The sequence below is a fragment of the Zosterops lateralis genome, assembly GCF_965231275.1.
Source record: "Zosterops lateralis genome assembly, chromosome: W".
Classification (NCBI taxonomy): domain Eukaryota; kingdom Metazoa; phylum Chordata; class Aves; order Passeriformes; family Zosteropidae; genus Zosterops; species Zosterops lateralis.
In genome coordinates, this window is record NC_139801.1 from 13,301,296 (window position 1) to 13,320,322 (window position 19,027).

The 19,027-nt window shown below is 41.3% G+C and overlaps 1 protein-coding gene across 2 annotated transcripts in view; it reads right to left on the reverse strand.

Annotated features, from left to right (window-relative positions):
- The window catches only part of LOC310922118 (moesin), a 60,467-nt gene extending 41,955 nt beyond the window's left edge, over window positions 1–18,512 (reverse strand). Inside the window, exon 1 of one of the 2 annotated variants that reach the window (XM_083882492.1) lies at window positions 18,468–18,512. In XM_083882492.1, coding sequence (XP_083738618.1) covers window positions 18,468–18,497 — 30 coding nt within the window. In that variant the 5' untranslated portion in view covers window positions 18,498–18,512. Of the gene's footprint in view, window positions 1–17,458; window positions 17,577–18,467 lie in introns of those variants that run through there. The other variant, XM_083882493.1, reaches the window with a different exon arrangement.
- Between the last annotated feature and the right edge of the window lie 515 nt (window positions 18,513–19,027).

A 19,027-nucleotide genomic window follows, 5' to 3' on the forward strand; every position in this document is an offset into this window, starting at 1 on the left:
TGAAACAGGAGATTGGAGTCAAAAGAGTTGTGAGAGTTCTGGTGTTTGATAAGAAGGAATTAGAAGAAGAAGGAATTATGGATGAAATTAGATCTTTTGTTATTGGGGATTTTTTTTTAAACAAAATTTATGCTCAAATGCCATGAGTAAAATGTATGTTGGGAGTCCAGATGCAACCCAGATTGGAACCTGAAAGTAACACCCTTTGAGATAATGTTTAAATTATGAAATAAAGAGAAATTAATGTTAAGAGGGTATAGCTTTACAATTGCAAAAATGGGAGAGGAAGTTCTTTAACCCCATAGTGGGAAGATGCTTTTTCAGGTATTGCAGGCAACTGAAGCTGCGGTATGGCTGAAAAACTAAAGCTGCAAGTTTTGAATCAACGTCAGCAAAATCAAGAGACCGGTGTGAGAACCCAAGAATGAACTGTAGCATCTAAACCAGGTGATACAAAGTTGAATTTTAAACAGAGCTGAGTGGTCATGAACTGGAAAAGACTCAAGTAAATTTGGAAGTTATGGACAAAGGACTTTCTCTGTTTTACTTCTCTGCATAACACCTAAAAATCAGTCCGGTCTGTCAAATGCTACCTCTGTTTCTTCACAGCTACAAAGGAAATGGACTTTCAAGTAATTCTAGTGTGGGGAGTTGAAATTGAAATATGTAATATTGGTTTTTTTTTTGAAAGTGTTTATGTCACTCCACTGTATAATATTGCAGGTACATGAAAATCACAAGAAGAAGACGGGCTCCATATCCCTAACATTTTGGCTAATTTATTTTAGGTTTTATATCTTACAGAACAAACAATATGTTTTTGCTTCTTTTATTTTTTCTATTTTTGTGTGTGTTTAAGGTACTTCTTTCATACTAACTTAAAGGCATTTTATTACTTATTAATCTGTTTTGTTTAAAGAAGGAGGGCAGAGAAGAGCGCCTATGTGAAATACCAAGAGGATATGTTAGTGCTCACAAAATATAGGGTGAACTACTACCCGACAGAGTGGGAACTAAGGAAAGAGTTTTCAACTAAACTGGTACTGTGTCAAAGTTAATACAGGAGCTGTGATTCCTTTGTGTACACACACAACATTTGTAACCAATACAGGACATTCTTCAGTTACGCTGGCAGCGTTGTCCCCACAAAAAGGTACAGATAATTACTGATAGAAATCTAGTTCTGTCAAGTTTATTCTCAAGAGCAAATTTTTCTTCTACTATTTAGAAGTCATGAGAAGGGATATAAAGATTTGTTCTTCAAATGGGTGGATCAAAAATAATTTAAGGTACTAATTATATAACTTTATAAGGTGGAAAAACTTTGTCATTCGCCTCTTAGACAGAGGTTGAGATGTAGATATTGGTTGAGAAGTTTTTTTTGTTGTTGTTGTTGTTTGTTTGTTTTTTTTCTTTTTCTGTGGGCAGTTCTTTGTGTGTCTTTGTTAAGAAACTTTTGAAGGTGTTTTGGTTTTCTTTTTTTATATAAGAAGATGTCAGATTTTCTTGTGGAATATAAGGAGAGATAGTATGAATGACAAGATACTTGCTGCTTGGAAATATTATTGTGGTATATGCACAATTTTTCTAGTAGTTTCATTTATTTCCCTGCTTGATAAGTTACTATGAATTTTGCAGAAACTGTTTTGGAAGGTTTTTTTTCTTAGTTTTCCAGCTGGCTGCAGATAAGACCTAGCTCACAAAACTGGTGGTGTTGATTGTCAAAGGGGGTTCTTATCGAAGTTTCTAAGGAGCATCTAATCTTTCAAATCAATGCATGTCAAATTGAGTGAGTGTGTTTGCCTTAGATAGAAATAAATCTTATAGTGTATGTATCTTTCTGAGTTCTCCTAAATAGTGAAGGAAAATCTTCTAGAATAGCAAGAATTCATTGTCTTCCTGCCCTAAGAATAGGCTGAGCAGAGGATTGGCCCAACAGAAACCTTCAATATGATAAAACTCGAACATCAGAAGGGGTAAAAGAAGTTTCTGTTGTTTTTTGTTGGTTTTTTTTCTCTTCTTTCTTCTTTTCACTCTGTAGTTTAAGTTATTTTTTGTTGAGTAAATTTTTTTCTCTCTTTCAATTTCTTTTTAACCTGTCCCTCAATCCTAGTTACAGTTAAAAAGGTGGAAGCTTTCAAAAATTAAATGGTATCAGAAGTGACATGGAATAGTTGAACTAAAGATGCAGTTTTACTCGGAGTGCAGCTATGGCCAGCATAATTAATTGTCAGTTCTAAAAAGGCTTTGCAGCTGGCCTTTGGATTAAAAGACTTTACTGCCTTTTAGTGATGCATGTGTACATATATCCCAGTAAATGGGGATTACCAGTGCCTGTTGAGTGGGAAATACCTGAGGAACAGTGGAGAGAATTACGGTTTAAAAAAAAAAAAAAGGTCAAAGGCAATTTGTCTGAAAACTAACAAACAAACAAACAAAAAGAATTAACAAGGAAATAGAGGGCAAGACTGGGTTGGCCGCTGTACTTGCCACCAAGAAGATCATATACTCCTGCTGTGGGTAGCAACCCCATAGGCATGGAGGGTGGAGGTATAAGCCATACCAGACCTCTGTTATTCCTTTTTCTGTCACTTCACTCATTCTTTGTCTTTTGCCTTATAGGATATTGGCAAAATCATGCTACAGATACTACTGAAAGTTCTATATGAAAAGACACCGAGGTTCCTTTCTTATTACACATTCCCATATCGACAGTCACTGTTATAACCCATCCAAATTAGATAGTTGTATTCATAATTGGGAAAATATTAAATTGTGGAAAACTTAAGGACCAGTGGTGACTGGTTGGAAAGTAAGTGTCTATAAGAGGAAATAATGGAAGCTAGAAAACAAGAAATATGGCTCAAAGCCAAATGAATTATAAAAAGAAGAGGTGGGGTTTGTTATATGTGTGTATTATAAAATTGGCTTTTCGCAAGATGTATGCTATATGATTAATAACATAGTAAGGATATAAAGATATAAAGTTTATTTCTGCTATTGGTAAGACTAGATATAAAGGGAGTAGTTGATGTAGCAGCTGCTTAAACTGTCTGTTTGGTTGGGATAACATCCAGTGAACATGTAAAGAAGACTCTGCTACTGATAACACCAACTATCAGCATCTACCACCCGCAGAAGGCACGGACCAAGGCCCAAGCTGGACGCGATAACAAGGACACAGCCACGAAACACGCATGCTCTAAAAAGGCAGATCCAAGGAAGGACCATGCAGGGCAGTTCCTGGAATATGGATGGAATTTCATATATCGATATAACGAGAAGGGTATTTAACGAGTGTCTCTGAGAAAGCAAGGTGTGGACTTGGCTGAATGCCGAGTCACCCGGCCGGCCGTTCTTGGTTTTTTCTTATCTCCTAATTGTCTTAATTATTTTATTAAACATATTCCTTAAAATTTACTAAAAAGTGAACCTCGTTTTTCACACTGGACTAAAGAGAGGCAGGGAGCCTGAAAACCAGCCTTCTGCAAAGAACATTCAGAAGCCAACTTGAGAGTTTAGCTCTTACCCAGACCTGCTGTGTAGGGTTGGCTTTATGTTTTCAGGTTGTTCCATATGCTAAGGTACAGCAGCATAGGCTTGGCAGACATGAATTCAACTTTGATCAAAGTTAGGGGCTCCTTCAGTGTTCCTGCATGCAGATATCTTACCCCTAACTGCACTTCTCCAGAACACTGGGAGCAGCAAGAGCAGCTAACTACTCCTGCTCAGGCTTGTTGTGGAAATGCATCTAAGCACCCATCTTTCTCTAAGGGAATGGCAGACCAGCAAAATCACTTGCTTTATAAGACTGTCTGAATCTTCTCAGATCACAATTAATTTCAAATCCTTCCAAACACTGCCAAATCAAAGCTATCATTAGAATACGGTAAAAGCATTTAATGGGAAAGTCCTCTATGCCAAACTTCTCTGAGTCCAGATCATTTGCACAAAGCTATTTGTAAAAAGACAAGGAAAAACTTGAAAGGACAGAGCAATGCAGCACATGGTCCAAAATGTTCTATAGAGAAAAAAAAGAAACTCACCAAGCATTATTTTGCAATATTAAAGACATTCAAAATGTAGCCATGGGAGAAGTGGCTGGTCACCTCTAAGATACATTTGGTGCTTAGGGGCAGAAGAGACTTTGCACAGAGGTGAATCAAGTACAGAGCAAACAGCAAAGCCTATGTATTAAATCTGTCAGAACTTGAAGCAGCAAAGGAGCAGGACAGCCTTCTGTCAGATTTTTACTTGATTATTTAGCATGTCAGAACAAACACTAAGATAGCACTGTATTTCCTGTGCATGATGCTGAAGCAAGAACTGTTCAGATTGATCAGATCTTTTAATGATTTGGAAGTTACTAATGTTATAGGGAATATACATTTAATAATTCGTGCTGAAATAAAATGTTAATAAATAATAGTTTTTTCGTTCTGGGAAAACTAGGCTTGCATTTCAGGTTGGGTGTCTCCAGCAAGGGAATAATAGAAATCAACACCTGAAAGAGAGCCCCCCCTGCCCTGGAGATGGGCTGTTGATGGCAATTACTCAGGGAGGAGCGGAACTAGATAAGACTCAACCACCCGACCCACTAAATGCAGCCTCCCCGGAAAGAATAATCAACTCAACTACTCTGCCCAGAAATTCATTCAGGAGGGGAACAGCCTCAAAAGAAAATTTCAAGAATACATCATCCCAGAATAGTGGACAAAGGATCTAGCCGCGGGGAAAATAAACTGTATAAAAATTGGACTCATGGTGGTGAGATTTGTGAATGGGGGAGGACTGGTGCGATAGAGGCCTGTCCATACGTTCACCCAGTCCCGATCCCGGGGTCGGGGCTGTCCTTTTACCGTGGCTTTCTGTCGCCCCTGCATTTTCTTGCTTTCGAGTGTTTGAGTCATTGCAGCCTGATTCTCACACTGCTTCATGTAAACAATATTGTATTCTTAGAATTTATCAGTATGTTTTGCATAGTTGTTCTCTGAGAGAGAATTTGACTGATGGTCATATTGACCAATGGAGTCAGGAGGTTGTAACCTCCTTGGGCCAATCTGGGCCCTTTGTAAAAAGTGTATATAAGTAGAATTGGAGTCAGATAAAAAAGAGCCTTCCATGTTTGTCCCTGCTGCTGCCTGCTGTCCTCTGTGAGGGTCCACACCTACGTCGCAACTTGTTATCCCTCTAAGTGCAGGGGTAACAAATGGTGACCACCCCTTCATGTCTGGATCACAGCTTTTCAAAATTATTGTTACGCAAAAATAAACTTTATTTTTTAATTTTATTTTTCCTAATATGGCTGTTTCATTTATAACAGTCCTATTTGCTCTGTCTTTTGGTAGATTCAAGACAACACTACTATACTGATATATTCTTACAGCTGAAAATGCTGACATGGACCCTCTTTCAAAAAAAAGATCTCTACCCTAAATTGCTGGATGTGAAAAAGGGTATTCAAACTGAGCATAATACATTGCATTGCCTCTTGCAGTCACCCTTCAATTTGAGATGTTAGTAATGTGATCAATGTGACATTGGGTAAAAATTCGTAATTAAAGAATATAGCAAGATATGTTAGATTGGTGTTAATATAAAATATGAAAAGGGTATGGTCTGTAGAAACCTTTCCCCAGCCAGGTTTCCACTGTCCTCAGTCCTGGGACAAAAAGAACGGGACAAGGGCCATCAGGAGAAACAAAGACACTAGCCAACCCAGATAAGAATCGGCATCGCACCCGGACAGAGAAATTCCTCCCCAAACGAAAAAGAGAATTCTCTGCCGAGGAATACACATTGAAATAACCATGGGCCGGCGAGCTCCATCCGCATGTGAAAGGACCTTCCCGGAATACGGTCTGCAGAGTCCGACAAATCCAGGAAGCCCATCCGAAAATTATTTGGACTATTTGGACTATCCAGGGCACCTGTTCTGCCTCGGGACATGAAAACCCCTATAAAACCCCGAGCTGCGACCTGCTCCATGTGGATTTGGGAAAACCGTGCCTTAGAGTGCGGTCCCCCCATCCACCCGGCGCTGCGCTGTGAATCCTTTTGTGGTTTTCTCTTTTTATCGGTGACTGGGATTGTTTTATTAATAAATTGTTTCTTTGTTAATCCGATTTTTGCCGTTGCGTTTATAACAGTAACAAACCACAGAGCAAGATAAAGGAAAAAAAAATCCCTAAATTGGGGGCTTTTGAGATTTGCACTTCTGCATGTGTTGCTGTGTGCATTTTGGATTTTCTAAAGTCTTGTATGATTTTTGTTATTAAGTTTCTGTAAAAGGTTCATTCCTACCCCCACACCCCTTTTCCTTAATCACTGTCATTAACCCACACAATAGGCCTAGCTCCCTCCATTGTATCTCCTTAATAGCCCTGTCCCAGTGTATTGTATACCTATTGTATCTTATCATGGACACTCCCTGGTGCTTGATGGCCCTGGCTGAGCCAGGTGGCTCAAACAAGGCTTCAGGTATCCCCATACCCCTTTTACCCCTAAATGGCAATGTCAAACCCTCCCTCCCCGCCCCCCGCCCCCCATACCTAAATCGCTCCCCCTCATTTCCATCAGTAACGCCCATGTTCATAAGAGCAGGGGAGACCCAAAATACTCACACTCTCACACTTTGACCACCTGGGCCTTTGCCCTGAATAAACCCCTTCCTAAGTAACACCAAGTGTGAGCTGCTCCTTTCTTCCAAGCAAGGTCACGTCTCTGTCTGAAATCTGGACCCAAAGGTTTATATGGTATCTGAAGAGCAGAGCTAGCCAGGAAGACAAGCTCGGAAGGACCATATGCATGTATGGCTGTCAACAGAACCCCAGGTATACAGTGCGGAAGACATTGGTGTCTAGATTTTACAAAGCCCAAGACACATGCAGCAGCAAGCCATTACAAATAGAGTAAGAAAATTAATTTTCAGGAACTTACTGCTTCCTAGTTTGTCATGGCTGGATCAGAATACTATCAATTTCAGGTGCAGTTTAGTGTTTCAAGCAAACAAAAAAATATTAAGTCAATACTTGGGTTTTTTCAATACCAACTTCAGGTAAGAGGGGTTCCTCGATAGTTTTTGAAGTGAAGGACTAGCATAGCAACAAAGAAAGTATGTCACCTCAGTATTATAGCAAAGAATAAATTACAGTCCAGCTTCTGTAACAAAATCAGCACAATGGAGCTGGCAGGCTGGAGGACTGATATCACTTATCAAAATGTTTTCTTGGCTTAGTTATAAAGCATTTCATGGTGTTGAATTATAACACTCTTCAAGCCTTCCACAGTCCCAACCATGGGCTTGGAGCTTTGATTTATTAAAAAACTATGGACATTGATCTAATACCAATATCCAACTATGACGGACAAAGACTCTCTAACAGTTTAAAGTTAGAAAGTGTATGTTTATTATGACGCCGGGCAGCGTGCGGGATAGCTCCCAGAAACACACGCGCAATTTACAGATCATCACAGGGCCTTTTATCTACAGAAGTATTGAATACACAAACTACAAATGCATATTCATAGCTCTGATACCTCCCATTCCCCGCTTCTTATGGTAATTAGCCCAAAAAGCCACCAAGCATGCGTAGTTTGTTCTTTGAAATGGGTCGGTGGTCTTTTTAATGGGGTGGGGTCCCAAAATGATGAAGTAAGATTGTCTTCCTCAGCTCTGACTTTTTAACCTTTAGTGTTTGTGACAGCTAAATCCTGTTTTTCCCAGGACTGTTTGATTTATGATTGTATTGTATTCATGGGGTCTATTGATTATTCAGGATGCAAAAGCCCTAGTTTGACAGCTCCTCTGATTGATCGGTTCCTTCCAAGGATTATCAGTTCTTTCAGTCTGGCTTCTGTTAGCAAAAGGGAAGTCCTAGCTACATTATCTCAGCACTATCTATTTTGACTACAGTCTTTAATTCTTCTAAATCTATGCCTCAGCTTCCTAACATTTTTACTAATACTAGTCTTTTCTGACTCCATTGTTCAAATTACTAGTAACCTTAGAGTTTTTGAGGCAGCTCACAAAAATCAGCAGTCATGTCTAACAGTTTATACAGCAGCTTCTGGTTGTCTAGGGGATTGTGAATACTGAAGTGATAGAACATAATAATTTTACTGCTCTCTGCTTCCAGTATTTCACCAATGCAAACAAATTCACATGTTGAATGTGCCTTAGTGAAAATTACAGGTACTGCAACAAAAATCCAGTTGCTCAAACAGCACATTTTCAGTAACAGAAGAAACCAGGTTTCTCAACTTTAGGCAACCTCTGATCCTGATTTTTCACTGTAGAAGGATAACTGTAGCCACAGAACACTGAATATGGACAAACCCCGGATTCAATACATCTCGGCTGAAACTTTCATTGTCTATCCAAAAAAACAAATGAAGTTAATCAGTCACTTTTTCAAAAGTGGTTTTATGATTCCTTAATATTGAGATACATGTAGGAACAAATGAAATAAACATGATGTTGGCAAAACAGTTATTTGTGCTTAAGCTTTCAATCTCATCTCACAGACATTTCTTAACATTTGGATGTAACGTACAGTAGTAACAAGCAACACACTAAAGAAGCAACATCCTTCTTATGCCTGCTGTGCGGTGTCTCCATTAATGACTGCTGTCAAAACTTAGAGGAACATATGAATATAATGAGTAATATAATCTAGTGACATCCCAAAGAATAACTTTGTTGATTTTAAAAACAAAACACACACAAACCATACACCAAACGAAACATGTCACAATATCGCATGTTTTTATTGCTTAGACACCAAGTATTCTATTGTCTCAGCTGTACTATAAGCTACAATATAAGCAAGTTTCTTTCAATCCTTCCAGCTTTCCAGGCAATTTTGCTTTCTTGAAGATCTGTTTTATCAGTCAGAGAGTTATTAGATTAATCAAGTTACTGTGTGCTACTGAAAGACATTTAAAGGACATTAAACTATTTAAAAGACAATGCAGTTATCAGGCACAGACAACATGGGCTCATGAAGGGAAAGCCGTAACTTATTTGGCATCCTTCTACAATAAGGTCACCCACTCAATGGATGAAGGAAAGGTTGTGGACGTAGTTTTTCAGTATTTTAGTAAAGCTTTTGATACTGTCTCTCACAGCATCCTTCTGGACAAGTTGTTCAGTGGCAAGATAAGGAAATTCAAAGTGTGCTGGATGAAGAACCAGTGGCAGCAGGGCTCAGAGGGCTGCAGGGAATGGGGCTGTGTCTGGCTGGCAACCAGTCACCAGTGATGTTCCCCAGGTCTCCATGATAGGGCCAGTGTGGCTCAGTATTTTTATCAATTATTTGGATTGCGGGAGCTGAATGCACCATTAGCAAAGGAACTGACAATATCAGCACTGGGTGCGCTGTTGACTCTCTCAAGGGACACAAGGTCTTTCAAAGGCATCTAGATAAATCAGAGCATGACTGATCAGTGGCATAAAATTTAAAAAGAACAAATGCCAGATTCTGCACATGGAGCAGAGTAACACCAGGCACAAGTCCAAACTGGGAGAGGAGTGGCAGGAGAGGAGCCCTGCAGAAAGGGATCTGAGAGTGCTGGTCAGCAGCAGACCCAAGAGGAGCCAGCACTGTGCCCTTGTAGACAAGAGGGCAAAACACCCTAGGGGGCATCAAACACAGCCAGTCCAAAGAGGTTATCTTCATTAAAGTGTCTACTTAATGATCTGTAAGCAAGTCCTTACTTTTAATATATATGTACAAATCCCTCCTTCTCTATCATTTCTAACTAATAGGACTAGTAGGATTCTTTTCATATAAGATGTATTGGACCACCAAGTACTGTGTGGGTTTTGCATTACCACTTTTTTACTGGGCAACCTGATATTGCTTGAATTTGTCAGCAGTGGAACTGCCTTATTTCTTACAGTGGTGCCTTCAGAACCATTTGCTGACATTCTGCAAGTCCTGTATACTACAATTGTCAGGAAGATATCAAGTTCTGGATTCTAACAGAGAAAAAAAAAAACTATACACAACCAAAACCATCTTTTCCATCCAGAAAACTGCCTGAAAAGACATTTAGCATATTGATGAACTAATTTTTTTTTTTTTACTCTCTGAGTATACTGTTCTGGAAAAGTGAATTTAAAAAAATCTGTGCTATATTTATATTCTTAGAGACATTATGAATGAAAAGCCACACATCCGAGGGATGGAAGATATCAAGCATCTTGACACTTCATCCTAGTAATTTATCTGGCAGCTCAGTTTTTGCACTGTAACCAAGCACAATGGAATTCTGGGCTAAATTTTTCCTTGCCATAGCTTTTCAACTGTACAGTACAGTTGAAAAGCTATGGCAAGGAAAAATTTAGCCCAGAATTCCATTACTTAACCTAGAATTCTATGCTTTATTAGTCTATGTTATATAAAACTAAATACATTTATTAAATGCTGTGACTAAGTGATTGATCAGATTGCAATGGCAAGTTTTTCCTGTATTAAGTCACTTCACCACCAGAACTAGATTCCAAATCAAGAGAGGAAAAAATGCTCTGATAAGGGCATACAAAGGAAAATAGTACAAATCAGTGATATACATACAGACAAGAATGGTTCATGGCTGTAGAAAGTCATCAGTTTACAGCTGGACTCAACCTTAAGTCTTTTTCAACCAAACTGGTTCTATGATTCTACCTCAAGAACATAGGAAGGCATACAATGGCAGAATAACTGTTCTCTAATATGCTGCATGCAATATTCTCTAATATCAACTTAACAACCCCACTGTCCCCACCAAAAAAAAAAAAAAAAAATAAAAAAAAAATATACAACAAGCAAGTTTTTACAGTATACACACTCCAGGACAGTAAAATTCTGTCTCCTGTGAAGCCTTCCTCTGGCAAAGAGAACTAGAAATTTGCAAGAATACAGCTCAGTCTGGACCATGAATACCATGGCACTTGATTCACTGTTTCAGGTATTCTTTCTGAGCTCTTCTGAGATTTCATTTTACTCTACACAGAATCTCAGCTGGCAGAGAAAGGAGTGTCTCTTCCCCTTCTAGTCCATCAACTCATTCTTGCCTAATTACATGTTTCTCTACAGAGCTGATCAGATTCAGAGCTTTTTCATTCATTCCTCCTTTAGGAGCACTCCTGTGCCCTTGTCCATTGCTATTCATCAACCTGTAGCAATGTATCTGTATAACAGGCCATTCTGATGCACCAGCCAAACTGGTTGTGAGTAATATTATCAAACCACCTGCAGTTTTGTTGTTAGAGCTCTCAGGAATTCATCAAGGTTACTGAGAAAACAACAGGATCAAAAATAAGAAGAGAGCCTGAGAAAATGTCTGCAAAAAATGTAAACCCTAGATAGGGGAAGCACAACGAGAGGATGGACGCTTGAGCAATTGGATGTCCTGAAGGATGTGTGCCTGCCTCATGAAGAAGCAGCTTAGCCAACCCAGAGATGCATGTCCACGTGGACAGTAGACCTAGAATCTATATCTGCCATGTAATGAAAACAATAAACAGCTTCTGTTGGAATCGTATTGGTTCTGTTATTCAGTGCCCCATTTCCCCCTGCATCAATCAGCAACAGCCAAAGGGAAAGAGGCCTAGCATGGCCAAGTACTCCTATTCCTTAGCCTGGCAACAGGATGAGAACTGGTCAACGTTCTTTCATCCACAGTTTGTATTTTTCAATAGGTTCCTCAGAACAACTACTGCAGCCTCAGATGTTAGAGCAACTAAGAAAAAGCATTATGCAGGAGTCATGCCTTTAAGAACATCTTCAAAAGGTGTTTTTTTTCCCCATTTAAGTTCAACAAACTGCTATACAAAGGTGAGGAGTTTCTGACTGCCCCACTACTACACTAGATCACACATTCATAGAAGTGAATATATCCTTTCACAGCTGCATAGGAAGGAAGCAGCACTAGAGGTCACCTACCTATTGATAGCCACAGTTGCTGCAGCCATAATTGTCTCTTGTCAATATAACACCCAAAGCTCTGCAATTTCAGGTTCTAAACATCCAAACAGTTGTAGATGACCCTGTGGTCTTACAACCACCAAGCCTGCCAATGACTGTCTCTTCCTACCTCCCCACCAAGTATTTGCTTTAAACATTACCTTAAGAGTCAGCATTAGCTACTGGACTCAGAAGGGTGGGTTTTATGCCCACAACTTCCAAAACACTTGAATGCTCCACCTAGAAACAGCCACAGGAATGTTACAAAGAGATGTGCTTGAAAGAGTAGCCTTCCATCAACCTAGAGACTTCAGCCTAGTTTGGAAGTTTCAGATGGGATAGAAACAAACTCTTAATTCAGTATTATTGGCTGAACTATGCAAATACCTGCTGCTCCCAAGTATCCCTAGGAAAAAAGCAAGCAATTAACTGGCTGCTTACTATCGCTTTTAATTTACATCAGTTAATTGCCCTGGATTATTCCTGGGTAGAGAGAAATTTCCTCTTTTCCAATAGTGTGCCAGAATTTCCCACAGTGTGACTAGAGCAGCAGAGACTCCTCGATGGAGTTGGTTTCTGGTAGAATCACTTAGCAAATAGACAAAAGGGAAAGGGACAGGAATGATAAGAGATGCAAGGAGCTGAAATCTTGGACCTCTTTTTAAACAAACCCCATTGTAGTTCTCAGAACAGTGATTAAGCACAGATAACAGCTTTATTGTGCAAATTCAGGGAGGCTCTCTTGCTGCACAGAAGGGGAGAAAAAAAAAATGAACTCAGCCAAATAAGGTTGCTTGAGCTGCACGGAGCCAGGAAAGAGTCCAGGAGATGACGCAGCCAGAGGAAGCTTTTAGTCAGTTTCCTTCATACCCTGGAGCAGAGCCAGAGCCACCTCTGTGGAGGAAGGGGAGCTTCTCTGTGGAGTAGCCATTGATCATCAGGGATGTGACCAGGCCAGCAGCCCCAGGAGGGTGCTGTCCCCCGGCACATCCAGTGTCACAAGCAGAAGGTTTTTGAATCCTTCGGTTTCAGTTCATCAGCTGTCTTTCAAGCAGCTACTAGGGACTTAGTGAGCTTTTTGAGGAGAATTTCGCTTCAGACTAGACATTATATATAAAACAACTGAAACAAATTTCCTCTAGAGGCAGAGATGCCATTTCCTTTCAAAATAAAGGAGTCCATATTAAGACATCTTATGAACCATCCTCATGAGAAAAGTAAGAATTGTAATTAAACTTCAGGGGTGACTAATCAGACAAGGTAGAATTATCCCAAGGAAAGGGCTGTAATGCCCTGAAGGTTTTAAAAATATGCTGCTTGTAAACGTTATGGTGACAGGATCTTTGCAAGAAGCAAGTGGTGATGAACCCCTGATAGGAGGTACCCCTGTCTTACAACAGAAGCAGCAGACCTAAAGCTCTCCTTGGGCCTTTCATTGGGTGCACCTCACCAACCTGCTTCTTGCTCAGCTGCCTCAGGCAACAGATCAAGAGGGCAAAAATTAAATAAAGGACTCAACTAAGTCATTTAATCTTCTAAAACCTCTTGTATGACAAGCACTCTTAGACCTAACACCGTCACCTTGAAGTTTTGTAAACTGGATCATGACTACCAATTCAGATCAGGCACTTGAAACAGCTCTTGGCCACAACAGTGTAAAACCACTATGACTGATGGGTTTTGCCGAGTCAAGCTCAGGGCTTGCCATAAGAAGAGAAAGGAAGATTTCACCAGTATGTAAACCAAGTGAATGTTTGTTTATCATCAATGGTGTACTTTAAAATCCCTGTTTAATATAGAAGGCCTAAAAGTACCAAACAAGCTTTTTTCTCACTGTCAGGCTTAATTGCTTCATCTGACATGAAGTAAAACCTTGCTATTCTTGCAGAACCTAGGAACCATGCTGCTGAATACAATACAAGCTAGGGTGTAAAGGCCTTTCCTGTTCTGCAAAATCCCATGGTAGGTTTAAAGCTATAGATAATTCACTGCTTACCAGTTTCAGTAGTTTACCTGGTTCCACTGTAAACGAAGCATGTTTTAGCTATTGTTGCTTCTGAAGTACAAAGTCATCTGAAAATCACCAACAGGGGAAACACTTTTGTATAAAGAAAGGTCTTTGGTAGCATTCAAACACACCTCTACAGCAAGTCATATATCTGATGGCATTAGAAGAAACATATAATGGATTGAGTTTGCCTAACAAGTTAGCACACATGTCAAAATTGGATCAGTGTCATCAAGCTTCCCAAGTCATACTGAGTGAGGAAAGGAAGAGAGCACCAATGGGTCAGTCATGAAATAAGAGAGAAGGCATCTAGAATGCTTCTAGAGTTCCTTCATAGCACAATAGGATCAAGAGAGAAGTGCCCATCTATTAAGGTCACAGTTTTCATAACTATCCCTTCCCCCTTCAAGACATCAAGCAAATTCCACAAGAGGAAAAAAAAGAAAAAGAAGAAAAATTCTCAAACAAGTGTAGCATTCTGCTCATAGTTGCCATCTTGTTGCAGCATTTGGTAGCAAGTATCTACACACAAGAAACTAATTAACCAGAGTTCTCCTGATAGACACCTCAATCTCTCAGTTACTTTTCTTCTAATCAGAACCTTCAAGTTCCAAAGAACAATGGAAAAAAAGCTTTTGAGTCCTGCTGGGAATTAGGACCATCAATTCAAACAACAGACGGGGTCTCTAAGAATACTAATAACTATTGCTACACTTAGCTTTGAACTAAGGTATAATAAAGTTTGGACTGGTACCTTTTCCTTTATTATTTCCTAAAAGTTTCTGTATTCACAAGACTAGATTTGATTAAAACCCTTTCTCTACAATGAGTGAAGACTATGTTACCTAAAACAGAACTGCCTAAGTCCTAGTGACAGGACTGTTGAGTGCACACCTCACATGTGATGAATGCTCATATTCCACATTTGGTGGCCTATCCATTCACAAAGCCACAGAGTAAGCACGTGCATAAGCAAAATAGTCAATGAATCCTGATACAGAAGCCTTGCACCCATCAGTCAGGGAGAGATCAGAGCCTACTCATGGCAAATACACAAACTGCTGACAACTGGAGGCGAGACTTTTCAGAGCTTGACAACAGCTCATTTTTATAACACTCTACTTTCACCCTCTGCAATACAAAGCATGGGGGGAATTATATGCTCTTTTTGGTGTCTGCTTTAACTGTTCACACTCCACAAACTTTCCAGAACACAAAATATTTAAACCAGAGTTGTATCACTAGATAAAACAGTGATGGTTTCCTATTTAGAATATGGCAGAATCAGCAGGCTGATGCATGATGGACTTTCTACACAGCCTACAAAGCCTCCAGCAACCAAATCCGTCCATTACATGTCACAACAACAAATCATGTGCACTAGTTCAAAGGTTACCAGAGTTAATCTTGGATTCTTATTAATAGTGCTACACAGCCTAGTGTCACTCAGAGCAAACCTCACATAACAAAATGGAAACTTCCGGCTACATGTACTAAGATTTAGCCTAGCTTGAGGAAGTGTAGAGACCCAGAACTCAACAGGTTTTGCTGCTTAAGCCATGCAGCAGCATGTTTCTGTAAGCCTGGTGAGATGAATAAGAGCTACCAACCAAGTAGTTTTGACACAAATGCTCTTCCTGCCCAGCCAGAACTGTTCCCTAGAACATTTCCTCCATCTGTCTTCTTCACAATGGATTTATTTTTGTGATGAAGCCCACATAAACCTACATCTAACTGCCCAGGTTTCACTCACATTTGACCTTGATTTTTTTCTTTGATTGATGAAAGTCTCTTGCATTTTTATTGTTTTGTTAATTAAGCAGCTATTAACAAATCTTAAGCTAGTACACTAGTAGTCATGTTTATTTAACATGAAGAACTGATTACACAGTTATGCCAGCATATCCTGTTCCTGCAAACCAAAGATCAAGAAATTATGTTTCAAATATTTCAGTTGGGTCTGTAACTAGAGCAGATGGGGCAGGAAACCAAAGGCTGATACAGCAGCAGGCCTGCAGCTCTGTACTGCAACAGGCACAGACACTGGAACTGCTTTCTGTAGAATCTTCAGTGTGCAATACAAAGCATTACATCAAAACACTTGCATTTCTCTATCTGCTCCAGTTTTTAAAAGCTCTGAAAGCAGAACTGCTCTGTCAAAACCAGAAAGCCACAGACTGAGAAGGTGAATCCAGCCTAGGGTGTGTCTGCGGAGGCTGCAGTGAGCACCTCGAACTCAGCATTCAGATTCAGCCTGGTGCTGGGAACCCCGCCCCACAAGTCTCTCATGTTCAGGATTTCTTGGCTGATCCACATACTAAAAAAAAATCACTAATCACGACTGTAAACTCTCTGGCTAAAAGGTCTCAACTGCATTTTACACAGAAGTCCCCTAACTTGTGCTATTTCTGTTAATCTTACTGAACTTGTTGCCTGTATTTTAGCTTTTTTAGTAAGTAAACCTTCACTAATCATCATTAATATTTGATGGAAGGCCTTTCTAAAGCTTAAAAAAATACTGTCTTAACCTTGAAGTTTGATATCCTTTAAGATATCATCATCTAGCTATCCATGCTATTAGAGATGGCATTTAAGACATCAGGAAAAGTAGCTGTCAATCGAATAGGCATTCATCATCTAAAGTAAAAAAATTAAAGTATTAAAAGAAAAGAAAATCAGGGTGGATTTCATTTCAACTTCTACTTGCATAGGGATGAGTTTTTGCTTGGAATTTTTTTTTCTCTCCTTTATGTAAACCACAGACTCTTAGCCTAAACATTAGATTTTCTTAGGCCATTTCAGATCACTCCAGTACGGAAACATCCAGAGACTTCCAGCCTGCTCCTTCCTCATTTATCAATAAAGAGCTGAGACCAATTCTTTTACTCCAACCAGGAGAAATTAAATGGAAAAACCCCATGCTCTTATTAGTCACCAAATTCCTGCTGCGAGGAGAGTCAAGTACGGACTCGACTAGACTTTCTAAAGTACTAAAATCTCTTTAGCCAAGAAATACCTCAAGACAAGTTGGGACAAGGTTCCCTGGCAACCCAAACTGACTAACTGCAAGTTGTGAAAACCCCAACTTCTCCTCTTCATGGAGCGCACGAGGCGGCCATACCAGTCACCCGCTCCCACCAGGCTCTCAGAAGCTTCGCCCCGCTCCCCCCCCCCCCCCGTCCCCGTCCCCGTCCGGGCGCACACACGGGCGGGCGGCGCCGCCGCCGCGCTCCGCCGGACATGTTAGGGCGGAGAGGCGACCCTGCCGCGCCGAGACCCCGCGGAGAGCCTCGGCGGCCGGGCAGAGGAAGCACAAGATGGAGGGGCGAGCACGAGGCTCCGCTCCTCGGGACTCCTTCGTGCCCCTCGCCGCTCCCTCTGGGGCGGCCACCACCGGCCGGGGCGCAGCCAAGCCCGGGCGGGAGGAGCCCCCAGGCTGCGCCCGCCCGGACCCCGTGGCGGGGCCTCCATTCTGCCCCGCACCAGCGGCACCCACCGTTTTCGGCATCTTCCCGGCGGGCTGGGCACGGCCGTCGCTCCTCCTGCGCCGGTGAGGATCCGGACGAACTCCGCGCTGCTTCTAACGGGACTCCGTGCCGCGCCTCTCTGCCCGGCTAGGCTCCGCCCGGTCCCGCCCGGCCGCCTCCGTGCAGGGCTGGAGCCACGACGCCCCCGCCCCGGTAAGGCCGAGCTGGGCGGTCCCTGCGGAGCGGCCCAGGCGGGGCGCGGCCTCGGGGGCTGCGGCACACTCCCACCGGTGCAAGAGCCGAGGGCTTCCAGCGCCCATAAACTAGCGCCTTGACAGCCCCGGTCGCAGAAGTTTATGCGCAGATCAGTGTCATTGGGACTTCTGCTCCTTGATAAAAGCATTATTTAAGAAAATGATGCTATTTTGTCGGCGATTGCACTGTTCAAAGTAAGACCGCAGCACTGACCTGTGACCAGTCCTGTCCCTCGTGCAGCCAGAGCCGTGTGCACACAGGTGCAGCTCAGCCCAGGCTCCTCGGCCCATGGTGTGGCGGGTCAGTATGCTGTTCTATACAAGGTTTTCACAGCCATCTGTTTGACTAAAAAGCACACTTCCAGCTTGTAAGGAAAATCACGCTAATAAAAGCCAGTGTCCATGAAAGAGGCAGAGGAGTCCTGTAACTTTATTCGAATAAAGGGAGAGAGTCCACTGGCATGCATACACACATCCCCAGGGTCTTTTCTCTCAAGGTTTTGGAGGGCGCAGCCTCCTTTTATCCTAAACTCCCAGCCGCACGTTTACGTTTCCCTCTTCCTTTCCCCATTGGCTGAGGTACTAGGAAGGTACAGCCTTCCCAAACCGCCTACCGTGTATTCCCCCCTTGAACCTGATATTTTACCCCAAAGTTCAGAAACTGAAGCTTGTGCAGACCCACTTGACTGTTTCAGGAGCCGAGCTCTCTGGGATCTGCAACAAACCTACTGCCCCAAGTTAGTAGAGACATTAAGACCCATTTCAAAGACTTTAACACCCATACCTTTACCCATCGAATTGTTTGTAAAGACATTAGCACACATCTTCCCTCTCAAGTTCCGGGTGCTTCAAAAGGCCAAGGGACTGCAACTCTCTGAAGCTTGGCAAGTCACATCTGCTTTTCAAGCCTTCTCCAAGGTCACACCCATAATCACACAATATAAATGAGCAATCAAATTCAAGGATGAAAATAGTGGAGGACCAGTGGTAGGCCATCCACCAAAGCTCCTCCTGCCATCTCTGTTATGCAACCACTAATGGAGGGAAACAAGGTTCAGCATTTTCATGGGGATTTAAAGAAGCCAGCTCATCTGGGACTTTGAACATAACTTTCATACAGCAAACTAAGTCCTATTTTCTCCCAGGAAATTATAAGTCATTCTTTTTAAAGTTAACAGTGTCCAGAAGAAGGAAATTAAATAAACGCAATGTCTTATTTTTAAAGAAAATAGGAACATACTTTTTTTTTCTTTTTTTTTTTTTTTTTTTTTTTTCCTTGACTTTGTGTCTTCTTGCCAAATCTGTTAAATATTTTTTTCTGGCAGGAGATGCAAACAGGGTCCA